The 23,997-nt window shown below is 43.8% G+C and overlaps 2 protein-coding genes across 3 annotated transcripts; both read left to right on the top strand.

Annotated features, from left to right (window-relative positions):
• The first annotated feature begins 1,279 nt into the window (after positions 1 to 1,279).
• SLC25A43 (solute carrier family 25 member 43) lies at positions 1,280 to 20,557 on the top strand. 2 transcript variants are annotated; one of them, XM_066339291.1, is made up of 5 exons: positions 1,280 to 1,620; positions 4,033 to 4,274; positions 5,259 to 5,431; positions 17,113 to 17,247; positions 18,385 to 20,557. In XM_066339291.1, the coding sequence occupies exons 1-5, from the start codon at positions 1,349 to 1,351 to the stop codon at positions 18,487 to 18,489; spliced, it is 927 nt and encodes a 308-aa protein (XP_066195388.1). In that variant the 5' UTR covers positions 1,280 to 1,348; the 3' UTR covers positions 18,490 to 20,557. The 2 variants fall into 2 exon arrangements, with proteins under 2 accessions (XP_066195388.1, XP_066195387.1); XM_066339290.1 differs by having other exon boundaries at positions 18,286 to 20,426.
• An 860-nt stretch (positions 20,558 to 21,417) lies between these two features.
• SLC25A5 (solute carrier family 25 member 5) lies at positions 21,418 to 23,452 on the top strand. Its single transcript, XM_066339292.1, has 4 exons — positions 21,418 to 21,604; positions 21,708 to 22,194; positions 22,309 to 22,449; positions 23,053 to 23,452. Exons 1-4 carry the CDS (start codon positions 21,494 to 21,496, stop codon positions 23,208 to 23,210), a joined length of 897 nt encoding a protein of 298 aa, XP_066195389.1. The 5' UTR covers positions 21,418 to 21,493; the 3' UTR covers positions 23,211 to 23,452.
• The last annotated feature ends 545 nt before the right edge of the window (positions 23,453 to 23,997 follow it).

Genomic DNA, 23,997 nt, shown 5'->3' on the forward strand with positions numbered 1-23,997 from the left:
ACCTGACTCGGAACGTGTCCAATTTTTTAATGTATGACTGGTTTTATTCTGGGAGGTGCCTTTACAACAGAGGGGGAAAAAAAGCAACAGAGAGTCACACAAACCACCTTCTTCTCCAAGGATTGCTGTGGGAGGTTTAGGTCATCTGGTGATTCTTTTTATCAGCCAGAAGAAGTAGGTATAAACTTGCCACAAAATGAGTAATGAAAATGGGAAGACTGTATGGAAAATACCAGTGCTCAGTAAGAATCTTAAGTTGAGTCTTGTCTTGTGCAGATGAGCAACAAAAGAAAAACCCTGGAAGAAATATCACCCTTTTCTTTGAATTCTTAAAGCAAGGTTTGCAATATTCTGTTTGCAAGCACTATTAATGTATAGCAAGTTATAAACATTTATTTTTGTTTTTCTGCTTCTTAATGGTTGAATGGTTTCTTCTCACCAAGAAAATACAACACCATAAGTAGTTGAGTTCCTGGAGAGAGATGCAATTCAAGAGAGATGTCTTTTAGGTATTTTATTGATCTGGGAATAGTCTGTTGGATCAGCGGTAGAGCATTCTTGCCAAAAGTCATCTGACACTGTTCTGTGGGATGCACTGTAAGAAGATACTGAATACAGCTTTCAGTTTGATTGGAGTTTTTTGTTTGGAGTTTTATATTACAAGGAACAGAACATCCTGTTTTGGAACGAATCTGTGTTACTACCTCCGTACTGGCTGTCATCTCCTCGCTCCACAGATTCTGGTCTCAACTTGTATCTCCTTTCCGCTTACGTCTCTCCCGTCCCTGTGTCTTTTTTTTTTTTTTTTTTTTTTTTTTTTTTTTTTTTTTTTTTTCCCCCTCTGGCAGCACGTCAAGAAAACCTGAACTAATTGACCTCGTAAATCTTAGGTTCACTCTGTTACTCAGTTCCAGCATCAACACAGAGGGCTTCAGAAGCAGAACGAAGGGTTTTTTTGTGTAGTTGTGCCGTTGCTGCATTCGCTGTGGAACTACGTTTAATTGTAAGGAGAAACGGGTGTGTCCTGAGTGCAGCTGGGTCACTGAGGGTATTTTTTTCCGCCTACATAAATGGGAATAATGTAATAATCCATAAATTCAGGTGCAAATAGGGGTAGGGGCGCAGTCCGAGCTCGCCCGCGGGCAGGGCCGTTCCACTCGGGATATCCGCTCCGGGTTTTCCTTCCGCCTCCGCAGCGCGCACCGGGGGCGCGCGGAGCCCTGCGGCACAGCGCCCCCCGGCGGCCGTGGCGGGCGGCGCCGCCCCCGCTGTGGCCGCGCCCCGCCGGGCCGGGCCGGGCCGGGCCGCTCCGTGCGCTCCGCTCCGCGCCGGCGGGGCCGGCGGGGCCATGGCCACCCTGCGCCGGGACGGCCGGGTCACCGCCCTGCAGCGCCTGGGCTGCGCCGGCCTGGCGGGCGCGCTGAGCCTCAGCCTGACGGCGCCGCTGGAGCTGCTGACGGTGCTGGCGCAGGTGGGCACCTGGCACTGCCGGCGGGGGCTGCGCAGCGCCGGGCTCAGCCTGTGCCGCACCGAGGGCGTGCGAGCCCTCTGGAAGGGGAACCTCACGGCCTGCCTGCGCCTCTGCCCCTACAGCGCCCTGCAGCTCGCCTCCTCCCGCCGGTAAGCGACCGGCCCGCGCGGGGGATCCGCGGCTTTCGTAACAGCGGAGGGAGCGATGGAGAGTGCCGAGTTCAGTCTGATGCCTCTGCCGCTGGTCAGCTGGATGGCCGCCCCTTCTCCCCAAAGACGCGGACCTTTGTTTATAATTTTTTTTACCTAATTTATTCAGCGCGTAGCGATTGTTAGGGCCTGGTGATATGCCAGCAAATGCTTCTAAAGTCATGAATATTCTTTACATGATGAAGAGTCGATAGTCTGTTAAAATTCTTTTTGCTTGGGTTCATTTAGAAATGAAGTAACATTGCAACCTGCAGGTGTGGCTGTCGCATCTGTTCTTTGCAGCCAGTTTGTTTAATTAATTCATGCACTCTCAAGTATTTATGTTGCCTGTATCAAAGAAAATAACAAAATCATAGATCAGATATTTTACCCTATCACGCAGGAGTTGTTAAGTAAATTTGATCGGTTTTGACATTGATATGTGACATTATTTGTTTTAAGATCTTGGTTTTGATAATATACAGATATTAAACTAAGGTAGGTGCTAGAAGGACTGCAGCAGGATGAACATGGAGCAGTGCTGGTGGAGCTCTGCCAACTGTGCTGTTTCCTAGGATTCCCTTCTGCTGCCAGTATCTCTGAATCTCTCAGCCTTTGCAGGGAGTGTCTGACTGTTTGCACACACCAGAATGTTTTGCCACTGTGGGCTGGGCTTTTTTTTTTTTTTTTTTTTTTTTTTATTTAATGGCTGTCAGCTGCTCATGGTAGCACATGACATTTCCACCCAGCTGGGCGATGAGTTGTTCTGTTCTGGGCAGCAGCACAGCCTCACTGGTGCTGCCAACCCGCTGGGTTTGTCACTCATCTGCCCCAGCAAGTCTCCTGCCCATCACTGCCTCCACCCTTCAGGAGACCACAAATGAAGTGTCCCTAAAACTGGGCAGCTTTTTTGTGCCGTAATAGACGCAGTGGTCAAACAAAGAGTGAGATAATGCAAGTGGGAAGGCACAAACAGTAATTTAAATGTACTTGAAAGTTCACAGAAAAGGCAGGGTGTTGCACCAATATAAAGCAGTTGATTTTTAGCAAAATAACTTCATTGTTCGGCTTGAAACAGTGTATTCCTTTTGCATGGCTAAAGATTGTGTCTAGTTTGTACAGGGTGTTCTGAATTACAGGTGGAAGTAGGCTACCAGGAAATTAAATACAAGGTGCCTATGCTTAATCCTTGAGCCCCTATTTGGAGGTTTTTGAAAGTATTTTCTACTGGGAAAATGGTGTGCATAAAGGCAAGAAACACGAAAAGAGAAATATTATAGGTTGGGTAAGCAGTCCCAGGAGGAGCAGGACTGAGCACAGTCAGCACCCCTCAGCAATTATTCTGCACAGGCTTTTGTCTTTCTAACATTTTAAATGTTATCAGGTACTGCCCAGAGATGCCCCACCACCTTTCCCATGCATTTATGCACACAGAGCAAAATTAGGCTGAGTGGGTTCAGGGACTGCATAAGACATACAGGAAGAAAGGCTTATACCCTTTTGCTTCTGTTGGCTGAGCATTCTGCCCTGGGCACTCCCAGGACTTGAGACAAGTAGATGCAGGGATTTGTCATGCAGTGGAAAATGCACATTCATGTGAGAAAACATAAACTGAGCGAGCAGTGACTTGTAAATATTTGCAAATTGTTTTGTTCTGCACATGGTTACACCATGCAGGTTAAATGCAGATGTCCTGTTTAGATGTTTCAGTTAGTGCTTCCAAAATAAAATAATATATTTCTTTACCTCCACCTAAAACCCTCAAATGTTTTTACTTGCTTCTTGCTGCCTCCAGGACATTACTCCTGAGTTTTTCCTGTCATAGAAAAGTCCTTCAGTGCACCACAAATGCATGATTTGTGTGTAGCTTTTAAAACTGTACTACAATTTCAAATTTTCAAATTGAGACTTAAACTCCTGAGCATTATGCTTGGACATAAGTCTTCTCCAAAGGCGTGTCCCTGTCAACCTTCCTGTCCCAACATAAGTAACAGATGAAGGTTCAGTTGCTTTCAGAAGGCCTGTGATGTAATTATCAACATTTCCTCTTACATGATAATCTTAACTGGTGGCAGGTTGGACCAATGTCTTAAACTGATGATAGGATAATTTCTTGCAGATGTATTTTAAGTTATGGTAATTTTCATCCTGTATGTGGAAATATAAAATAAAGATTTTCATCCAGTAGATGGATGCTTATGTGGTGTTATATATAATAAGATCTTGGATGAATCACATGTTAAAATTTCAATTCCTGCTGCTAAAGTGGCTCGTGGACAGAAGAACATTTGCACCAAGAATCATCCACCCTAATTTTTCATGCATTTTCTTCGTAGTGTCATTAATAGTACTTCTTTTTTGTGTTTACTTTAGACTTGTTACCCTTTTCATGGATGAGCTGGGCCATATCTCCCACTGGAGAGCCATCATGGCAGGAAGTCTGGCTGGCATGGTTGCCACCATCGTGACGTACCCCACCGATGTGATTAAAACACGGCTCATCGTGCAGAACCGGCTGGAACCATCTTACGAAGGAATTTTTCACGCTTTTTACAAGATTCATCATCAGGAAGGGCTCCGTGCACTCTATCGTGGTGTTTCACCTGCCATATTAGGTAAGACATACTGGGGTGAAATCACCTCACTGCCTGGTTTTTGTTGCAGCTGTATAAGGTGTTTACTTGCTCACTTGGTTTCAAAAGCAGATAGGAATGTTTTCTTCTAGAAGATGTGGAGATTTGCAAGGTGCTGCAATACTGATAACCCTTGCTGCAGCTTTATTACTTTAAATTAGGACCAAGTGTGTAGCATTTTATATCTGGTTAAGTGTTCAGCAAAATACTTTTTTCCTTCTTTTATAGATGATCTAATTACTCTTGGATGCACAATTTTCACCATTAAACTCTTAAAAAACATTTATATAGATAAGCACACACTGCTTGTAATTCCTGTTGGGTGTGAGAGTATCTCCTGAGCTGTTCAGTGAAACCAACATGAGCTGTAGTGTATAGTAGGTGTGAAAAGTGAAGATTAATTATATTCCCTCTTTACTTGAAATTAATTTTTAATTATTTATTTACTCTCCAGAGCATTTTAAAATGCCGTTCAACTGAGTCAATTTAATGTCACAATATAACATTAAATAAAATGTGTAACAACAACAATAATAATAAATGTATAATCACACTATAAAACTATAAGAGCATGAAACAAGCAAAAGAGGCCAGAAGTATCCCTCGTCAGTCTGACTGTTTACCTGTACAGATGCTAGGGTTGAGTTGGACTGGGAAAGAGCTTGTCACAGAGAGAACCTGGAGAAACACCTGACTGTCATGAGACTATAGCAGTTAATGATTCTGACAACATGCACATTCTGATAGGTAAATGTATGCCTCTATCAGCATGTCTGGATGGTACAATAGGGGTGTTTCGTGGTAAACCAGGGACTAAAGAGTAAAGTTCTTCAAAATCTGGATTAGGTTTGTGGATTGTGAGGTGTAAATTGGCAATGGCTCTTCCCATCTTTCTAGATGTGATAGGCAGCTCTCTTTTCTTAGTGTACCATGCATTGATATAATCCTGTCTGGTTTGCTTTGTAGGTGCTGTCCCATTTTCTGCAGGCTCATTCTTTGTTTACATCAGTCTGGACAAAATCTGGCAAGAACCCATAGTTCGTTTCACTCCTCTTCAGAACTTCATAAATGGTTGTGTAGCAGCTGGAGTGGCACAGACACTTTCCTTCCCCTTTGAGACTGTCAAGAGGAAGATGCAGGTACAGAATATTCAAGTTACCAGTACTTTGTCATAGGTGCTTGGTGCAAGAGCTTGGGACAAGACTAGCTAGGTGATCATGGGTGCCACTTTATTTTTCTTAGCAGTAGGCTACAGAGACTATGGTTTGGGGTTTGTTGGGGCATTTTTCTCATTTGTGGGGTTTTGTTTATTGTTTTGTTTATTGTTTTGTTTTTAGAGTCTGGAAATCATTGCTACAAATGGGTTGTTATACCTTTAATGTGATTTCAGGTACTATCATGGGATATGTATATGCTCTCAGACTCCATCTCTGTTGCTTTATTTTTTTTTCCTTTTTCATAGCAGTTCCATCAAATTCTCACATTTCAGATTGCAAACCTTCGATGAAATAAACACAGGCTGTAAGTTTGCCAGCTGAAGAAATCCCCTTAGTGATAGGTGGGATGAATGAGATCATATTATTTTCAGAGCCTGTTTGTCTGCCATTTATGCTTCACCACAAAACAAACTTCCTCAGTATTGTCTGAAGAATCATAATTGTCCTTGTTCTTACTTCTGACTCCTCTGGTTAACAAGTGACTTACCAGCTGCGGGTGCTGCTGTTTTCCTGGTGCATCAGCAGAATGAGAGTTACGATATCTTCCTGATCCTTTCTCCAGAACTTTAAAATAATGATATAAAAAAAGACCCAAACCCCACAAAACAACCACTATCCCACAGCTTCCATCTCACTGACATAATTCACTTGCTGTTGTGGACTTTCCATTAGAACTTCATCAGCAGGGAGACAGTGAGTATCTTTCATCATATGTTCATTCTCTGGCAGGAGCAGATGAGTCTGGTTTTCAGCCTAGTTCCTGGAAATGCAGATTTATTATTTATTTATCACAAAGGGAAGCTTTTGTGATGTTATTAGAAAAACAGTCACTTACTGTGGCAGCCTTATGTAAATCCCTGTCCCTTTCATCAAGTGGTAACCTGGTTGGCAAGTCACAAGGTAGCAAAAGGTCAGTGAAACTGTGAATTTCCCTCTCCTGCTCTCCCTTTTCAGGGCTCAGATGCTGTGTCACAGTAGCCTTCCCTGCCCCCTTTCTATCTTGTAGCAGAGAACCTCAGCAGAAGGAGTAATTGCTTTCATCAGGTATCTTATAAAATATTTCAGACAAGAAAGAGATTCTGAGCACTAAAAGTTGGTCATTTTATCCAGCTGTACCAGTGGGTCTATGAAAAGCAAATTCTCTTACAAGCCTTCTTTTACTTTATATCCTTAGTCTCACAGCAATACTGTTGCCCTGAAGAATAAAAGAAAATTAGGGCATTTACTGTGCTGTTTCCCTTTTAATATTTTCTGTCGATGCAACAGTTACTTGAACATTCTGATTTTGTGATCAGTTCAAAAGCAGGCTTTGGCTGTAACTGGTGTGATGTTTTGTGTCAGTCTGCGTCGTGACGGGTGATAGGCATGTGAAGAAGTGGGGCAGTTCCGTGTTTCATTTTCCTGCCAGTAGGCCGTGCTCTTCCACCGAAGAGGCTTAATCATCTGATTGGTGCTTCCAGCAATAGAGGAGCTGGATTTATTGCCTAAATATGTAGGACGTGGAGAGGCTGAAAATACTTTGCATGAAAACAAAAGGCTTATCAACAGAGAGGGTTTCTTCCTTGTAAGTGCATTGCAACACCGAATAGTGATTTTCTGAGCTTAAAGAAACACCTGTTCAGTGATTTACTCTGGAGGCATGGAAGAGGCAAAGGTATTTCAAAAGAACGAGCTGCCTAGGTGCAAAATCCTGTAATTTGTTGGCTACTGGAAATTACTTAATTCATGTAGAGTTGTCCAGGAAAGAGATGTGTTGAAAATTGCACCCACATTGCTACCAAGAGTGCACTGGAACTCCTGCAAGGTTATCCAAGAAATCTGGGTTTTCCGATTAGCACCAGGGTATGGCCCAGATTTGCAGAGATCAGCTCTGCTTTGTGCTTGCTCGTCAGTGCAGTTTTTGGGGTGCTGGTCAGAAGAGAGAAATGCCTAGTACAGCGACAGGAAAAGTATCATGCAAAGGAATTGACCTAGAATGGAGGATAATAAAGGAAAGGAAAAGAACTTCAGGACATTTCAGAGTTCTGTAGAAAATGGGGGAGCACATACTTCTGATCACAGTTTTTCTCAGACATGTTATTCTGAACAGCCTCTATTTAGTAATTCAACTTTCTGGCTGACAGAAAAAGAAGGCTACCAAAGCCTTCAGCTACCTCTGGGCCTTGTGTGTTCTCTGCAGTGCACATGGAGACATGCAGGGCTTTTTTGAAGCAGTGTATGCTGGATTTATGGTGTATGAAGAGGAACCCAGCACACTGTGGAAGTCAGTGTAAGATTCCTTTTCCCCGCCTTTTGTCCCACCAGTCTGACAAATGGAGGGAGTATGTTGCTAAAGAAGATTTTTCCAGTGAAGCTGCTGGTGATGGGGAGCCAGGGAGTTGTAAAACAATCTCAGAAGCTTCAAAAACTGAGAAACTAGGACAGAAGGCAATCTCCATTGATTCTGGGGTGGAGTATAAACATGAGACCAGGACACCCAGTTCAGATCTTTACCTGATATGCTATGCAATTTTAGAAGAGTTAGTTCCATTCATCCCTTCATCTGGACAATGCTTGAATTATTTGCATAGACTATGAAATCAGTTCTGTTATGGGAGGAAGGATAAGTTGCTATTTTTATCTCCATTGTAATAATCTTGCTTCATCCTTTCTCACTTGACATATCTGAAATCCTACACTTCTGACGTTGGCTGCTTCTGTCACTGACAGCTGTGGGAGTAGGAGCTGACTGTCAGTGAACAATTCTTAAGGAAGAATTGTGTTTTGGTGATGCTTTATGATGTCAGATTTGCACTGTAACCATGGCTTCTTCTGCCTTTGCTGTTAGAATTAGCTTTTGCCAGTTAACCTTTTCTTTTTTTTTTTAAGATGCTGTGTTTGCTGCATATACATCTGAATGTTTTTCTTAAAAGAAATGTTAATTAATATGAGTGAATCTTACTGAATATTTGAGTCCTCTATGTTGTGCTTATCCTAATTTTATTTCTTTGTCTTCCTTTTTTCACTTTGCTCCTGATTGGCATGTTAGAGAATTCAGAGGTACTGTATGCATGTTTCAGCATGGAAATATGGCTTTTATTATACATCTGTAGAAGGGGATTAATGAAAAAGAGGGTTATGTTCTATATTAAGTGTTTTCCTGAGTTACTTTTATCATGTATCAGTTTCTGAACAGAAACTTACTGATCTTTATATCATTTTGACTGTTATTCTTGGCTTTCCTTCCTTACATCACAATGTAGCGTTCTTTGTTAAATCCAATTTCTAAGCCATATTCAAGTGCTGCCCTTTTTACCTTGCAGACTTGCATACAAGAACACTTTTTTCTTTTTCAAGTTTTTTCTACCTTTAGCAGGGAAATTTTTTTTTTATGACTCTGAGTCTAAGGAAGCACTGATAATGTTTCTACTTTTCCTTGTTTGTGTACAGTGATAACCTTCCTAAGTGCCTATTGGACTGAGCTGTGGCTTTTCAGTAAGGGAAGATGAATTTAAAGCTGTTACAGGCTGTACAGAAGATTATTATTAGAATGGCATCCATCCCAGGCTATGTATGGGACTGAAAACATACAAACACGCAAATGGTCAGTGCAAACCCAATCTCTCTGTGCTCAGGACATGCAGAGGTGGGCTCAGTGCCCTGAGTGGCACTTCCCAGCCTCCATCCCAGAATGACCTGTGACCTTAGTAGTTTTTTAAGCAAAATGCAGAGAGATGTCCTTAAAGCTTCATAGATACTCCACAACTACTCCTCACCCGCTTGCTTGAACAAACTTGGCATGGTTTTCAGAAGCTCAGCCTTGTGTCCGTATTTTAATATCTTTGACTAAAACCTTTCTTAAACTCTCCTTCACCAGTAAATGCTACTCAGTTATAGCTTTGCCATCAAACCCTTATAATACAGAATAAATACACTGTTAATTAAGTGCAGCATTCAGCTCATTTTTGGTGTTGACTGCACTGCATCCTCGAGCTGTGAGGATATCTCTGTGGGGAAAGCATTGTTCAGTGCTGATCTTTCTGTTTCAAAAATGCAGGCTTTGACTTTGCTTCACTCCTGCAAACAAACAGGCTTACTGATTTTGGCTAGTGTAGGTTGTTGCCATGCATCACTCAAGAAGTGGCCTCTTTTCAAATTCAATCAGTTTGGCCTAGGCTGCCTATAAATCTGCAATGTGTTTTGGGTTTTTTGTTGGGTTATTTTGTTCTTTGGAACACAAGATGCTCTGCAAATGTGAAATCTGTTGTAAGTTATGGAAATGCTATGCATTAATAATGTGAAGAAAACTAAACAGTAATTTCTTTTGTGAGTTACCCTGTTCACAGTAAAAGCCTCTCTTTTGAAAGGAATACTGTTATTTAAATATTTGTTTAAAAATATTCCCCTTGCATGGTAAAAGTCAGTCTAGCAAGAGCCCAGTGGGCTGGGTTGTAAAGTATTGAAAAAGAGAATGATGAATGTTCTCTCTGCTGAGATAACGAGCAGTGCTCCTGCTTTGCTTAAGCATGAGTGACTTGCAGAGTTCTGTCATTGAGACAGTCACTGGGCTGGTGTGCCGCCTCCGGGAGCTCACAATCTGTAGTGTCACTGCTGGGGGTGAGATCTGTGTTCTGATATGAAAGTTACTGGAGACATGACCTGGTCTAAGGAATTCTTCTTGGGTCGTGTAGTTCACACATCATCTCAAAAGCATACGTGCTCTGAGACATTGGGCAGGAAGATGCTTTAATAGTCAACAGCATGAAACAAAAGTTTTCAGAAACTGTGCCATCTGATCACACGAATTCCATAGTGTGGAAACAAATGAGCAGTATTACCAATTCTAATATGATTTCTTCAGTGAGGCTTATATGGTTGCTAGCTGTCTGTCCTTGTCCTTGCCTCCAATAACTTTAGCTTCTGCTGCCCAGCTTCAAGTAAACTTGACAGAAGAGTGGAGGTTTCAGAGATATGAACTTCGATCAAGTGTTGTGAGAACAAGTGCACAGATAGGTGAAATATTTAGTCTCATCTCTAAGGGGGAGGCTGTAGTGTTAGTTCTTACTTTTCTTACTTCTCTCTGTGATCTCACATTCATCTTCTTCTTGTTGCTGGGGTTCAGGCATCAGCCAGGTTCCTGTGTCCTGAGTGGTACTTGAATTTGAGACAGGCCTGGCTCCTCTGATTATCAGCAAATAGGTAATAGATGACAGATTCTGGTTGTGGTAAAATCCCTTCTTCTCTTCTCTTTTTTACTATATCTGAATACTTTGGATTACCTGCAATTTTTATTGTTTCACTGATGTTGTTGCAAAGATATTTTATACCACTTTCTGAAGCTGTTGCAGAGTACTGCTCTACTGCTTAGGGAAGTATTTGGTCTGGTAAGTGGTCAAGACAAAGCCTCAAAAAAGCTATGGAGCATAATGTAGGCTTTGCTTTGTGTAACAGCCTAAATCAGCTTTTATAAATCTGAACAAATCTCAGAAGCATTTCCTTTAGATCCCCAGACTTCTGCAGGAGAGAAGCATAAGAGCTGATTGTCTGTCAAGCTGAAACACTGAACAATGTTAGTAGAAAAACTGGATAAGAAGAAGAAATTGTAGATCAAGAATTAGAAGCAGTACTGGGCTGCTTTAACTGTGAGGTCTGCCTTGACTCTAAACCAGTTCATCCAAGAAGCTGTGGTGTGATAATTATGTAGTACTCACCTTGGGGTAGATTAGCTTTGCACTGTAACACAGTGGCCTGCTGAAGAAAAGCTGGAAAACACATTGCACCTGTTTGAAGTGCAGGAGGTGTGAGGGATGGCAGAATGCAATTCTCTCAAATGATCTTCCCGGACAGTAAAGTGGCCACAATGCCTGAAATCTGAGATCTGGTAGTGCCAGCTGCTCATGTCTGCCAGCCTGTTACAGCTGCCTCAGTTCTGTCATCAGTGTGATGTGAGTGAGAACTCTTTAAGCTGCTTTGGGACACATCAGATGGGTTAACCCAGCCCACATTTTTAAACTCCATAAACTCACCCAGCAAACAGAACCTGACACAGGCTGGCTTCACCTGCTCTTCACACACAGCTATTACAGACATAACTTTCAGCCAGGAGACAATAATGTCTCTGGAGGTACAGCTATTACTGATAACCCTGACTTGGGTACTTTTGCATCAGTTTTACAGGATTGTCTTGTATCCACTTGTCTGTGCTTGGAGTGATATGCCTATGACATGTGAGGTGACTAATTATGGAAAATATTCCATGAACAGGGAGCTAAAACTTGATCGACACTCTTGTGGCCACAATAACCCCCTGCAATGCTGTAGGCTGGGGATGGTGTGGCTGGACAGTGCCCAGGAGGACAGGGACCTGGGGGTGCTGGTGAATGCAGCTGAACATGAGCCAGCAGTGTGCACAGGTGGCCAAGAGGGCCAATGACATCCTGGCCTGGATCAGGAATGGTGTGGCCAGCAGGAGCAGGGAGGTCATTCTTCCCCTGGACTCAGCACTGGTGAGGCCTCACTGAGTGCTGTGTCCAGTTCTGGGCCCTCAGTTTAGGAAGGACATTGGGACACTTGAGCATGTCCAGAGGAGGCAGCGAGGCTGGTGAGGGGCTTGGAACACAAACCCCGTGAGGAACTGAGGGAGCTGGGGCTGTTCAGCCTGGAGAAAAGGAGACTCAGAGCTGACCTTATCACTCTCTACAACTTCCTGCAAGGTTGTAGTCAGCTGGGGGTTGGGCTTTTCTCACAGGTGACAACTGGCAGAGCACGAGGACATAGTCTTAAGACTAAATTAAACTTCCCCTGTGCTAGGGGAAATTTAGGTTAGACGTCAGAAAAAATTCTTCACTGTAAGAGCGATTCAGCAATGGAATCGTCTTGCCTGGGGAGGTGGTAGAGTCACTGTCCCTGGACATGTTTAAAAAAAGACTGGATGTGCCAGTCGGTGCCATGGTTTAGTTGATGAGGTGTTACATCATAGGTTGGACTTTATGATCTCAAAAGGTCTCTTCCAACCTAGTTCATTCTGTGATTCTTTTATAGGTGATTTTTTTTTATTTGGTGTAAATCCTTAATTCATCCACACAAGGTAAATGAAATTATTACCTGTGAAAAGCCACAATCCTGTTAAAGATTAGTTTTCTCCTCAGTTCCTAGATAGGCAGCAAGAGATGCGGGAACTAGCATTGCCATCCACTGTATGACGTGTGGGACCAAGCCAGTCTGCCTAAGGGTTTGCACCTTTAAATAAATTAGTGCTAATATGCATGAAAATGATGCACCCATTTGTAGGGCTTGAGCTGAACCATCATGACAGCTTTGGAAGCCACCCAGAGTTGCCCATGCAAGAGGTTTGCACTGCCTTGAGGAAAAAGACTTCTATATTCTGTATTAAAGACTTCTTCACATAGCAGGTGTCAAAGCACAGAGGAGGCTTAGGCTCAGCAGCAAAGGATGGATTCTTCACAAACTGTGGAGTCTCAGGGTACAACAGGCCTGGTGATATATATTTAAAGCAAAGAGTCAAGGTTTTGACCAAGCATGAAGCTGTTTTGCTCAGTTGGTGGCATTCTTCCCAGAAGGCATGACTTGGCCCCAGTTCAGGTTTACAGGGGAAGGGACAGGGTGTTCCTGGAGTGCGGGACGCTGGAGGTCAGCTGTGCTGTACTGCTCTGAACTGACTGTATCCTGATAGTGTGCCATGGTTTACATTCCTCTGTGCCTGAATACCTTTGGGTGGACTTTAACCACGAGTAAATCAGCATTACCAAACCACTGACAGGGAATGACTGCTGAATAAGGCTGACCTTTAGAATGAAGGATTGACTAAGCCCAAGAGGATGCCTTTTTCCCCAAAATATTAACACATATTTACATTGTAATTTTTTTTCATTGTAGGGGAATGAAACACTCTTTCAAGCATCCAGTCTTCACTTCAATGATATTTCTGTTGACTGGAGTGGTATTAACTTGAATAAAAACTATAGTCCTTGACTTTCAGTTTCCGTTAAACTACAACTGCACTTGCCTGTAGCATGTGCCCTTATTAACCCAGACTGCAAAGACTTCCTTTTTTAGCTTCCAGATTAAGAGTGTGAACTCTTGAGCTGTGTGTAAAGTGTCTTCTTGTACTTTTTTCTTTTTTTTTTTTTTTAAAGTGGTCAGATGTGTATGACACCTGAATCTGTTGATAGTATGTAAATAACAAGCAATTTTACTCTATCCACCATCAGGGTAAGCATACCACTTATGGTAGCTATTCTCATTGTTTGTTGTCTTCTATTCTCTGTGCCAAGAGTACTGCATACTAAAAAAATTAATAGCAAATATTTGTACCAACAAACTTTATAAGCAGGGCAGAGGAGGGAAGTACATGAATTAAATACATGAATTCATAGTCTCTGATACATGTGAATACAAATAATTGCAAACCAAAATGTCACAAAAAGCAACTGAAAAGTTTTTATCTGCACAGGAGAGTGGCTGAGGTAGGTCATTGAAAAGGTTTGTGAGATCAGCTCCCAAAACGGGATTATGTTGTTCTGGCAGTCACCTTGTAATACAGAAAATGGGAGAGACAGTGGCTGAAGAGTCTTCAGGTAACAATTAACTATGACAATTAACCTGCAGTCATGAGACTACACCCTTATTTAAATATTTTGTTTATTTTCAAAGATTATGAGTGCAGGTAGTTGGGAATTTTTTTGTACATCTCTCTTGGGTTTAGAATGTTGCCATAGAACTGTGGATGTGTTACACTGACATATTCAACTTGGTGAGCTCTGGATATAAAAATACTGTGTTTGTGAGAGAGCAAGAGGAGACAGTTCTGCATTTGATGTGCTTTAATAGTTTAGAGAACCCACTGTCCATCAGAGGTAAAAAGATAAGAAACTTAGCCCTGCTACTACTGTGAGCAACACCTTGGCTCTTTGTTACCAGCACAGGGAGCTGTGTCCCCAGCTTCCTGCAGTTTGAGACAGATGCAGCTGGGAGGAAGAAAGTCTTTAAAAGAGTTCCTAAGAAAAAGATTTCCATGCAGCAACCCATAGTGTCAAGGGGTGTCAAAAGCAAGGAATTTCAGCTGCTTTGAAGTGCATGAAATTCTCTGTCCTAAACCCTCCCTTTATGGAATGAGATTAGCTGTTTGATTTATATGTCATGGTAGGTTTCTGCACAAGAGAAACCAGTTTGATCTCTTTTGTTGCTTCTGTTTTCTGGCTCTGGCGCCATATAGGGTGGTTCTGAGGGTTGCAGTGTGGTAGACATGCTTAGATGAGGAACCACCAAAACCCACGGCAAATGTTTTTCATGAACGTTTGTGCCAAATGAAACACATTTAAAGTATTATTCTTTTATTAATACATTTCAACTTCACTCAGCTATATTCCAAAATACTGAAGCATTATTTACACACTGATACAGCTTTTAGTTTTCCTCTTGCAGTAGGTGATTCTAAGATTCTGTGGACAGTTGTTATTTACATATTGTGTGTAGGGTCCTAGAAGCATACAGCTCCTGTAAATCAGAAAGGCTGGCAACACATACTTCATTTCACAGACTGAAGTCTTAGAAACAGCTCTATCTGTGGGGAATGGTTTCAGTAATAATTTCAGTAAATCTCTTGAGAGGTCAGTATCAGTGGGCAGATTGGAAATCTAGAGGTTTGACTTACCTGTTCCTTTTGAACTGCTTTCTGGAGATGTTTACTGAAACCTGCACTGTATTTGTCACTTCTTTTGGTGTTGCAGGCAAGAGTACTGTAAAAAAACCCACTTTGATCTGTGCCTTTGCAGAGTGTACAGTAATGAAGGGGATTAAGTCAAACTGACCCAGGTAAATTCTGGCAAGCCATGCCCTGCCCACCACAAAGGGACTGAAAAAGGAAGGGAATCACATGTTAATAGCATTCCTGTGTTCCTGAAACATTTCAGAGACTTGTCTTTCTTTACTGCTTGGCTGCTAATAACTTCATTTCCAAAAACAAAAAAAAAAAAAAAACCAAACTCGTGGAACCTGGCTGACTGTTCAGAAGGCAGAACAGAGTTTTGGATGCAGTTCTCCTATGACTGCCACTGCAATTTTTAGTGACATTTTAATAATTTTAGTTTTCTTCTAAGCATTGCTGGTGCTAATATCACCATTCTTATTGAACTGGTTTCTGAAGTCTCAGAGCATTCAGCGTCTTCTGCAGTACAGACATGAAAGTCTTTGTGCAGAAGATTTTTACCTGTTACTTGCAGTAAGAGGTATTTCACATGCATTTCAATGAGGCAGAAAAAAAAAATCATGATCTGTGATTTTTTTTTAGACAAAGAAGACTATGCCATTTGTGTGGGGGGTAATCAGGAGGATTTTTTTCAGCCTTTAAATTTTAACAGTAGGCTTGCCAGTAACTATTTGATTAGCAATTTCTCTTACGTACTTAGAGCATGAGTTTTGATCTGTTTGCCTTTCCAGCATCTCAGTTGCCAAGTACTTGAAATGCTACCACTAAGGCATCTAGAAAGTGTCATCACCACTTGTCAGTTGATGAGGCTTGTCATAGGGTTAGCAGCTCTGAGAAGCTACAGGTTAGTCTGAACAAGGAAAGAAAAATCATTACACTGTACGGTGTTTCAGATCAATGTGGGGATCCTGATACCCAAGTTCATCAATCAGTTAACTGTAAAAGACCCATTTTTATTAAACTTCTACTTTAGGATGATCATTTTGCAAGTCATCAACCTGTGTCTTGGGGCCCCTGACACTGAAGTGTCACTTGCCATGTGTTTGAGTGAAACCCTGATTTGTTGATGCAAAATAAATCCACGGCTGCATGTGCACAGATGGATGAGGATGGGATTATTCAAGGTCAGGTTATCCTGTCTGTGCTAACTCAGTAGGAGATTAATGAAGAAAGGATTTAGCTGTTAAAAATTACCAACTACACTTCCTCCATGTGAACATACACTGTACTGCAGTTGGAAGTTCAGCTGCTAGCCAACAGGATTCTCCCCAGCTAACTTTAACTAGTCTCTATTAACTGAACACATTGATATGGGAGCATAGGCACCAACTGCTCACCTTCAGCCCTTGGTAGCCTGAAGACCCTGGGCTGAAATCTCCATCCTTCCATTTCTGCTGTGCTGCTGCTCCTAAGCCTGTAGTGTGGTTCCTGTTTCTCACAGCAATGCAGACACAGCCTCAGCAGCCAGAGACAAGTCAGCTGGTTTGGTCAGAGTTACAGGAAAGGCAGTGTGGCTCTGAACTTTCCTCTCACAGTGTTCCATGCCAGGAATGTGAAAAATTTCTACCTTGACCTGAGCAGCTGGCATGGGGCTGATGGGATATGTGGCTCTGGTTTGGATGGTTTGTCCTCACAATGGTGGGATTAATTGTTACGACAATGGCACAAAAGGAGGTGAAATTACTGTTGAGTGTGTGAAATTACTCTTCACTTTCATATCTATCAAAAGGTGAGTCCTTGCCCTTTTAAATTTATATTTAAATGCAAATTAAATACTTTTGGGAAGAATCAAGATCAATCTGTTGAAGCCTGGTGCTGACTTATATACCTGAATGGAGAAAGTAATTACTTCATTTTTCTCTGCTTGTTATAATTCTTCCTGGGTGTCTCTTGACAGGCCCAGAGCCCTTGGCTTCCTCACTATGGAGGAGTTGATGTCCATTTTACTGGCATGGCTGACTGCTTCCGGCAAACTGTGAAGAACAAAGGTGTGCTTGGACTTTGGAGTGGACTCACACCCAGTCTGCTCAAGGTGAGGTTTTGCTTTCATTCCAGTCAAACTGTCCTGAAGGAATCAAGGCAGTTTTGGACAGCTGGGGATAGAAAGCTTATGACATTGTTTTGTACTTCATAGCTTATACATGACAGAATCAACTACAAAATAGGTTATAAACCAGCCTTGGAACTTTGTTTGGTTTGTATTTCCCCAAATGCAAGCTTGGCTTCTAGATGTTGAAAGTTCATTTCAAGTCTGTGAAGAAGGGGGTGCTCCTAACCCACAAAGTGTGGAATGGATGGGGGATTGCAAGCAATCCACTTAGGACAGCTAAACAAGTTCTCCTTCTGACCTGAGGTTCAGTAATTTGACCTGTTGTTGTGAGCTGTAAAAAATGTGTGCTTGTATTAGCCACTTGCTCAGAAGTCCAAAGCAGTGCTTTCAGCCAGCTATTTAATGCATGTGAATCAATTACTGCGGCCCTTGCTGAGTTGAAAACATGAAATAAAGCATGGTAGCTTAAACAGAAGGTAATTTAATTTACATAAATATGTTTTGTAGTGCTGTGATGAGGATTACCTACTAGAGTACTACAGGTCAGCTAATGAGTGCTAATTGAGTGACAGTGGGATTGATTGTGATGGCCTGCCTGTGATGGCCTTACCTTGGCTAATACAAACCCAGTACCTGCAGGCTCTGCATGGGGTAAAACAAGAAAATTGTGGAGTCATTCTAGTGTATGTAGAATGAATTCCACATTTCCTGACAGGATTTGCTGAGATTGCTTAGGATGTACTTGGGTATTTGACAAGTTCTGGTGATCTATAGGCTAGTGTAGGCCTTCTTCCTCACAATATTGCTATAATTAGTTACATAACAACAATAAACTCTTACTTTTAGCACTCTGCAACTGCCAGCATAGTTTGAGATGAGGCTCTGATTTTATATAAATGAGGACAAGGTCTATTAGCAGATCAGATCTGAAATCCTAGAAGTTCCCTGTTTTTAAAACATATAAACTATGGATGCTACTATTGAGTTTAATTATGTTTTCTTATCTTGCTTTTTTATCAGATTGTGCCATACTTCGGTGTTATGTTTAGCACCTTTGAATTCTGCAAGCGAGTTTGTCTGTATAGAAATGGTTATATTGAATCTCCTTTAAATTACAAGCTAACACCCGGCGTTGACCAGAGCTTACACCCACAAGAACTGAGAGAGTTAAAGCTCCTCCGGAGGGAAAATTTTGAGCCAAGGAAATCAGCACTTGAAAACTGACATCAGAATGACCACTGCAGATATACAAATACCTTTCTTAAGGAACTTCACAAGAAAGACATGTGAGCTACAGGTACTGACATCTCAGTGGACTGCATGGTTCCTGTAGTGAGACACTTGTGATGGGAAAGAATAAATCTGTATTGCATTTGCAGAATGGATAGAAAGAATATGACTGGCAAGCACATACTGAAAAGGAAAGATGCAACTATACTCTATACTACTGGAACTTGAAATGACATCATTTTAGGTGCTTTTTAATACAGAATAGCCATTTGAAATTAAACCAGCTGCAGAAAGGCAAGAGAATAGAGATGAGAGTATAAATTGTCTTCAAAAACATTAAGAAAATGGATCTTTAAAAGAGCAATCTGAGATACGAAGTCAGCCAGAAATAATAAAACAGAATAAAATATATGCAACATGCGAGAATTTCTACTGAAATCTCCATTTTTTAATGATACTGTGTGAACATGTCATTCTACAGAGTCAGAATTAGTCTTAGTTCAGTGACACTCCTAAATACGCTCCTCAGTTTTTGAGATGTACTGGAGAGTAATAATTTTGTCTGAATCTCCAGCATAAAGATGAATGTATGCTGCTGCCAATGTGCTTTTGCTAAGACAGAACTGTAATGTGCAAAATGGACTGTAATACACTGGAATGACAATCTTGCAAACTTGCATACTCAAAAATATTCCTCCAATTTTCTCATGCATTGTTACTGCATGTATGTGAATTACTTCACATTTCAAAAAATAATTTTCCTGAAGTTCTCTAACTGAAATACTTCCTGGAAAATGCAGTTCTTAAAAGTGGTAGATATTTCAGAGCCACAAACTCTGTCATGTTGTTTAGGTACTCTTAAAGCTCTATTTTTTTATTAGAGCACTTTTTAGTCCCAGTGCACAGGCCTAAGCCTACTGTGCTGCTCTGAATTTGCATACAGAGTAGCACCAAGCACACCACCTTGATTGATCCACTTGAACCATGTGCTTCAGGGGCTGCAGACAGATCTTGTAGGTAGGAACCTCTGCAGGAGCACCAGGTTACTGCCAGTGCCACTGCAACAAATGGGCCTCTTGGGAGCTTTTGGACAGCAAAAGATCATCTCAAGTTATACCAGAGGAAATGTGGTGTTGCTCCAGTTCCTTTGCAGAAGTTTAACTATGGAACAGCCCCATCCCAGTGCCTTTTTATATAAATCCCAAACCCCATGTCCATGTGGGAAGCTGGCTGTGCCCTTGGCAGCATGAGAATCACAGCTCACAAAGGTGTGTGCACACTAGCTCCAGCCTGAGCTGCAGCAGCCTGGGCTCAGCACAGCATCTGCTGCTTTACACTGTTCCTCATCTGTGTTTTTGCACTTTTTATAACCCCTGATGGGTGAAAATAAGTAAATTTCAGAAACTGCTTGGTTAGAACATGTCACAGCAGGATGAGGCATTGGCAAATCCATGCAGGAACAGTCCGTAACTGTAGAGAGAAACTTGCAGAAAGATGTGGGATAATTTTAACACCTGCCTTGCTCCTAGAACTCATTGTTCATCTTACAGCTGAAGTCTTGAAGTATCTCTCTTAATGGACTTGCTCTGTTCTGCTGCAGTGATGCTTTCATACTGATTTTTTTTTCTCAGTGAAGAAATGCAAGCATAGATAGCAAAAAATTAGGGTGGTGGAAAGCAGATATGGTGGCTCATGCATCACATGAGGCTGTAAGTGCTTTTGATTCTAATCAACTTGCCTAGTGACCATGTTTCTCTTGTGCCTCAGTTTTCCCGTGGGCACAGTGCAGGTAATAATACTGAGACTCAGTGAACGTGGAGATGTGAATTGTAAGCATGTTGGGGAGGAATGGATTTCTTGCCTTGCCCAAGCATACCTGTATGTTTTTTACTAACACTGTATTTCTAAATTTTAAAGATTGAATGGGTACATATGAGTGTCTGATCAGCTCTTCAAACCTTGTAAGAGTTGAGTCAAAAAGTTAGAGATAACTTGTTTCTGATGTGCTACTAACCACCTTTGTATTAAAGTGCACTCCTATGACCTGTCAAGTGCTAGCTAACCTTTTTATCAACTAAGCCTGTCCTTTGTAATCACAAATACACCTCATAAATCCCCAGAAGGCAGCACGAAAATTTTTAAGATGTCACTGAGAGAAAGCCTTTCATCAGTGTATCACTAACATGTGAAATGGTGTGTGACCCTGAAGAATCAGTGAGTAGGAAGGGTAAACTCTTGGATAGGTGAAGTCCTACTCAAGTGACGTTTGGATGCCACTGTGTGATAGGAGGGCAGGTAGTATCTGCTGGGATATGCTTGTCTGAGCATCTCAGCTGAGCTCAGCACTGTGACTACAGAAGGGGCTCTGTCACTCCGGGAGCCCTGCGTGTGCAGGGTGACGGTATCCCCAGGGCTCTGTGAGCGCGGGTCTCGGCCACGTGTGAGAGAGATGGGGGCCTGTACGTGCCCGCAGATGAGGCAGCCTCAGAGCCCGCCCCGTTCCAGCCTGCGTCGCGGATGTGCTGTGCCCGGCTGCTCTCGCCATGGTATTGGGATGGCGCAGAGGGGCTGGGGGTCGTGGTCACGGATGGCCCTCTCACCGCCATGTGGGGTTCCCGGGGTAGGAATAGGCGGTGTCACCGTGGCGAGGCCGCATGTACGTCCCACCCGCGGTGCTGGTGGCATCCTCCATGCCGGGATGCCCCCTCCCAGTGTGCTCCATCCCAGGATGTCCAGTCCCAGGGAGCTCCAGCCGGGGCTTCCGCGTGTCGCGCTACCCCTTCCCGGCATCGCGGCCATGTGCCCCCAACCGGTTCCAACGGCGGCCCCATCCCCCTGCTGCGGCCACGCCCACTACCGCAGCCAATGGGCGAGCGGGACGCGCGCCCCGCCCACGCTCGCGCTCCCGCCCCTATATTAACGGCCATTGCGGCGCCCCCTCAGCGTCGCCTCCCGCCTCCTTCGCCCGGCGTCGTCTCCCGCTCGCTCCGCTCCCGCCATGACCGATGCGGCCGTGTCGTTCGCCAAGGATTTCCTTACCGGCGGGGTGGCGGCCGCCATCTCCAAGACCGCCGTCGCCCCCATCGAGAGGGTCAAGCTACTGCTGCAGGTGAGCGCCGGCGGCCGGGTGTCCGTAAGCAGAGGGGGGCGGCGGCAGTGGGCCGGGGGCTCGCGGGGGAGCGGCGCTGACAGCGGCATCTCGGCCCCTGCAGGTGCAACACGCCAGCAAGCAGATCTCCACCGAGAAGCAGTACAAGGGCATCGTCGACTGCGTGGTGCGCATCCCGCGGGAGCAAGGCATCCTCTCATTCTGGCGCGGGAACCTGGCCAATGTGATCCGGTACTTCCCCACTCAGGCCCTCAACTTCGCCTTCAAGGATAAGTACAAGGAGATCTTCCTGGGCGGCGTGGACAAGCGAACCCAGTTTTGGCGGTACTTCGCCGGTAACCTGGCATCCGGGGGTGCCGCCGGCGCGACCTCCCTCTGCTTTGTCTACCCCCTTGACTTTGCCCGAACCCGCCTGGCAGCGGATGTGGGTAAAGCCGGGGCCGACCGGGAGTTCAGTGGGCTCGGTGACTGCCTGGTCAAAATCTTCCGCTCAGATGGCATTAGGGGTTTATACCAGGGCTTCAGTGTCTCTGTCCAGGGTATCATCATCTACAGAGCCGCCTACTTTGGTATCTACGACACTGCGAAGGGTAGGTTGACGAAAATGCCACTACAAGGGAGATGCTGGGCTGTGACATGCCTGTAGCGCAGTTCGATAGTGCTGGTGGCTTACCTGCGGTTCTCAGCAAAGCCTCTCTCTGCAGGCATGCTTCCAGACCCAAAGAACACCCACATTGTTGTCAGCTGGATGATTGCACAGACCGTCACTGCTGTCGCTGGTTTGACCTCGTACCCTTTTGATACGGTTCGTCGTCGCATGATGATGCAGTCTGGCCGTAAGGGAGGTAAGTTTCTGTCTCACTGTGTAAGAGTTATTTGGCGTCCCTGAATCGATATCTGGTGGTGGAGCTGAAGTGAAGGCAGAGAGGCTTGCCTTTCATCAGCCTGTGTAGATATCCTCATCTCTTGTAAGCAGGGGTGTAGGAGGGGCTGTGGAAGCAGGTGACAGGGGCATGAATGGGTTGGCCTGTGCAGCACACCTCTAAGGTGGCATGCACAAGTCAGGTATATGTCAGTAGGTAGGAACAGCAGAACTTGCCCAAGGATGTTGGAAAAAAAAAAAAAAAGTCTCTGGGACAAGAAAAGACAGCCTCCGTAGCAGGCACAGCCTAGCCAGCTATGCAGTAGCTTTTGAGTTTGGAAGTGTTGATGTCAAAGCAAGAAGTTGCTGCCTTCTGCTTGAGCTGGTCCTTCCAGTGTCTCCCAGGGACAATACAGGAACAGCACCATCTCTCCTGGGCAGTCTTGTCCTCTAATGTGCAAGTATTGGAGAAAGTCAGCCAAGAAATGGGATGCACTTGAAGTTGTAAAGCTAGTAGATACATGAAGCTGACCTGGATGTTGGGGGACATGGGCATCCAGTTGCTAAAGCTGTCTGTCTCCTGCAGCTGACATAATGTACACCGGCACTCTTGACTGCTGGCGGAAGATTGCCCGGGATGAGGGCCCCAAGGCCTTTTTCAAAGGTGCATTGTCAAATGTACTCCGAGGAATGGGTGCTGCTTTTGTCTTAGTCCTGTATGATGAAATCAAGAAGTATACATAAGTTGTTTCCTGTTGTGAACTGGCGCGTTGTTCTTTGTAGTCTGTGACTGTTCATGGACTTGTTTGAAAACCATCTAGTTACTAAACAGTGGCAGCTGATGTTTATACAGGTTGGCATGGGGCAGGGGTGACTGCCTGCCCTGTCTTTATCAAACTATTCCCCTAATGGGACTCATGATGGTTTCTATTTCAGTCATTCCTGCTTAAAGAGTACAGAGAAATAAAAATCTGAAACAAATTTTACTCAATCTCGTGTTTGTTCTTACAGCAGTTGAAGTATGAAGGGGTTGGGGATCTCAGCAGTTGTAGAGGAGAAGATGAACCATCTCCATCCTGCAAGCCTCAGTACCTGCTAAGTACTGGCAGGTAAACACAGTACAGGCTGCCAAGGAAAGCCAGTTAGTGTTTCCTCCAGTGGTGTAGGCTGGAATGGGGACTGGCAGCTCTGAAGGGCTCACCCAGCTGACCTCCCTAAGACTCCACTAACCAGAGATGATGGACTGAGTGTGTGCTATAGTCCTGCCTCTGGCCTGTCTACTCCTTGGAGCTCGTGAAACCTGATTTTGACTGTGCCAAGTGCCTAAACTGTCTGTAAAGCACAGCACTTCCTATGGCACTGAATGCGTGGGAGGCTGGAAGAATGTCTGAGGAAGCTTGCTGCTCCCTGGAGGAGCAGAGCCTGGCATCATGTTCTCTGCCATAGAAACTGAGCTACCTACTTGGGCATGTAGGTAGCCAGAGGACACAAGTGGAGTTAATTGCTTCTGTTCTGTAGTTTCCCTGGCTAG

This window comes from Sylvia atricapilla, chromosome Z (genome assembly GCF_009819655.1).
Source record: "Sylvia atricapilla isolate bSylAtr1 chromosome Z, bSylAtr1.pri, whole genome shotgun sequence".
Classification (NCBI taxonomy): domain Eukaryota; kingdom Metazoa; phylum Chordata; class Aves; order Passeriformes; family Sylviidae; genus Sylvia; species Sylvia atricapilla.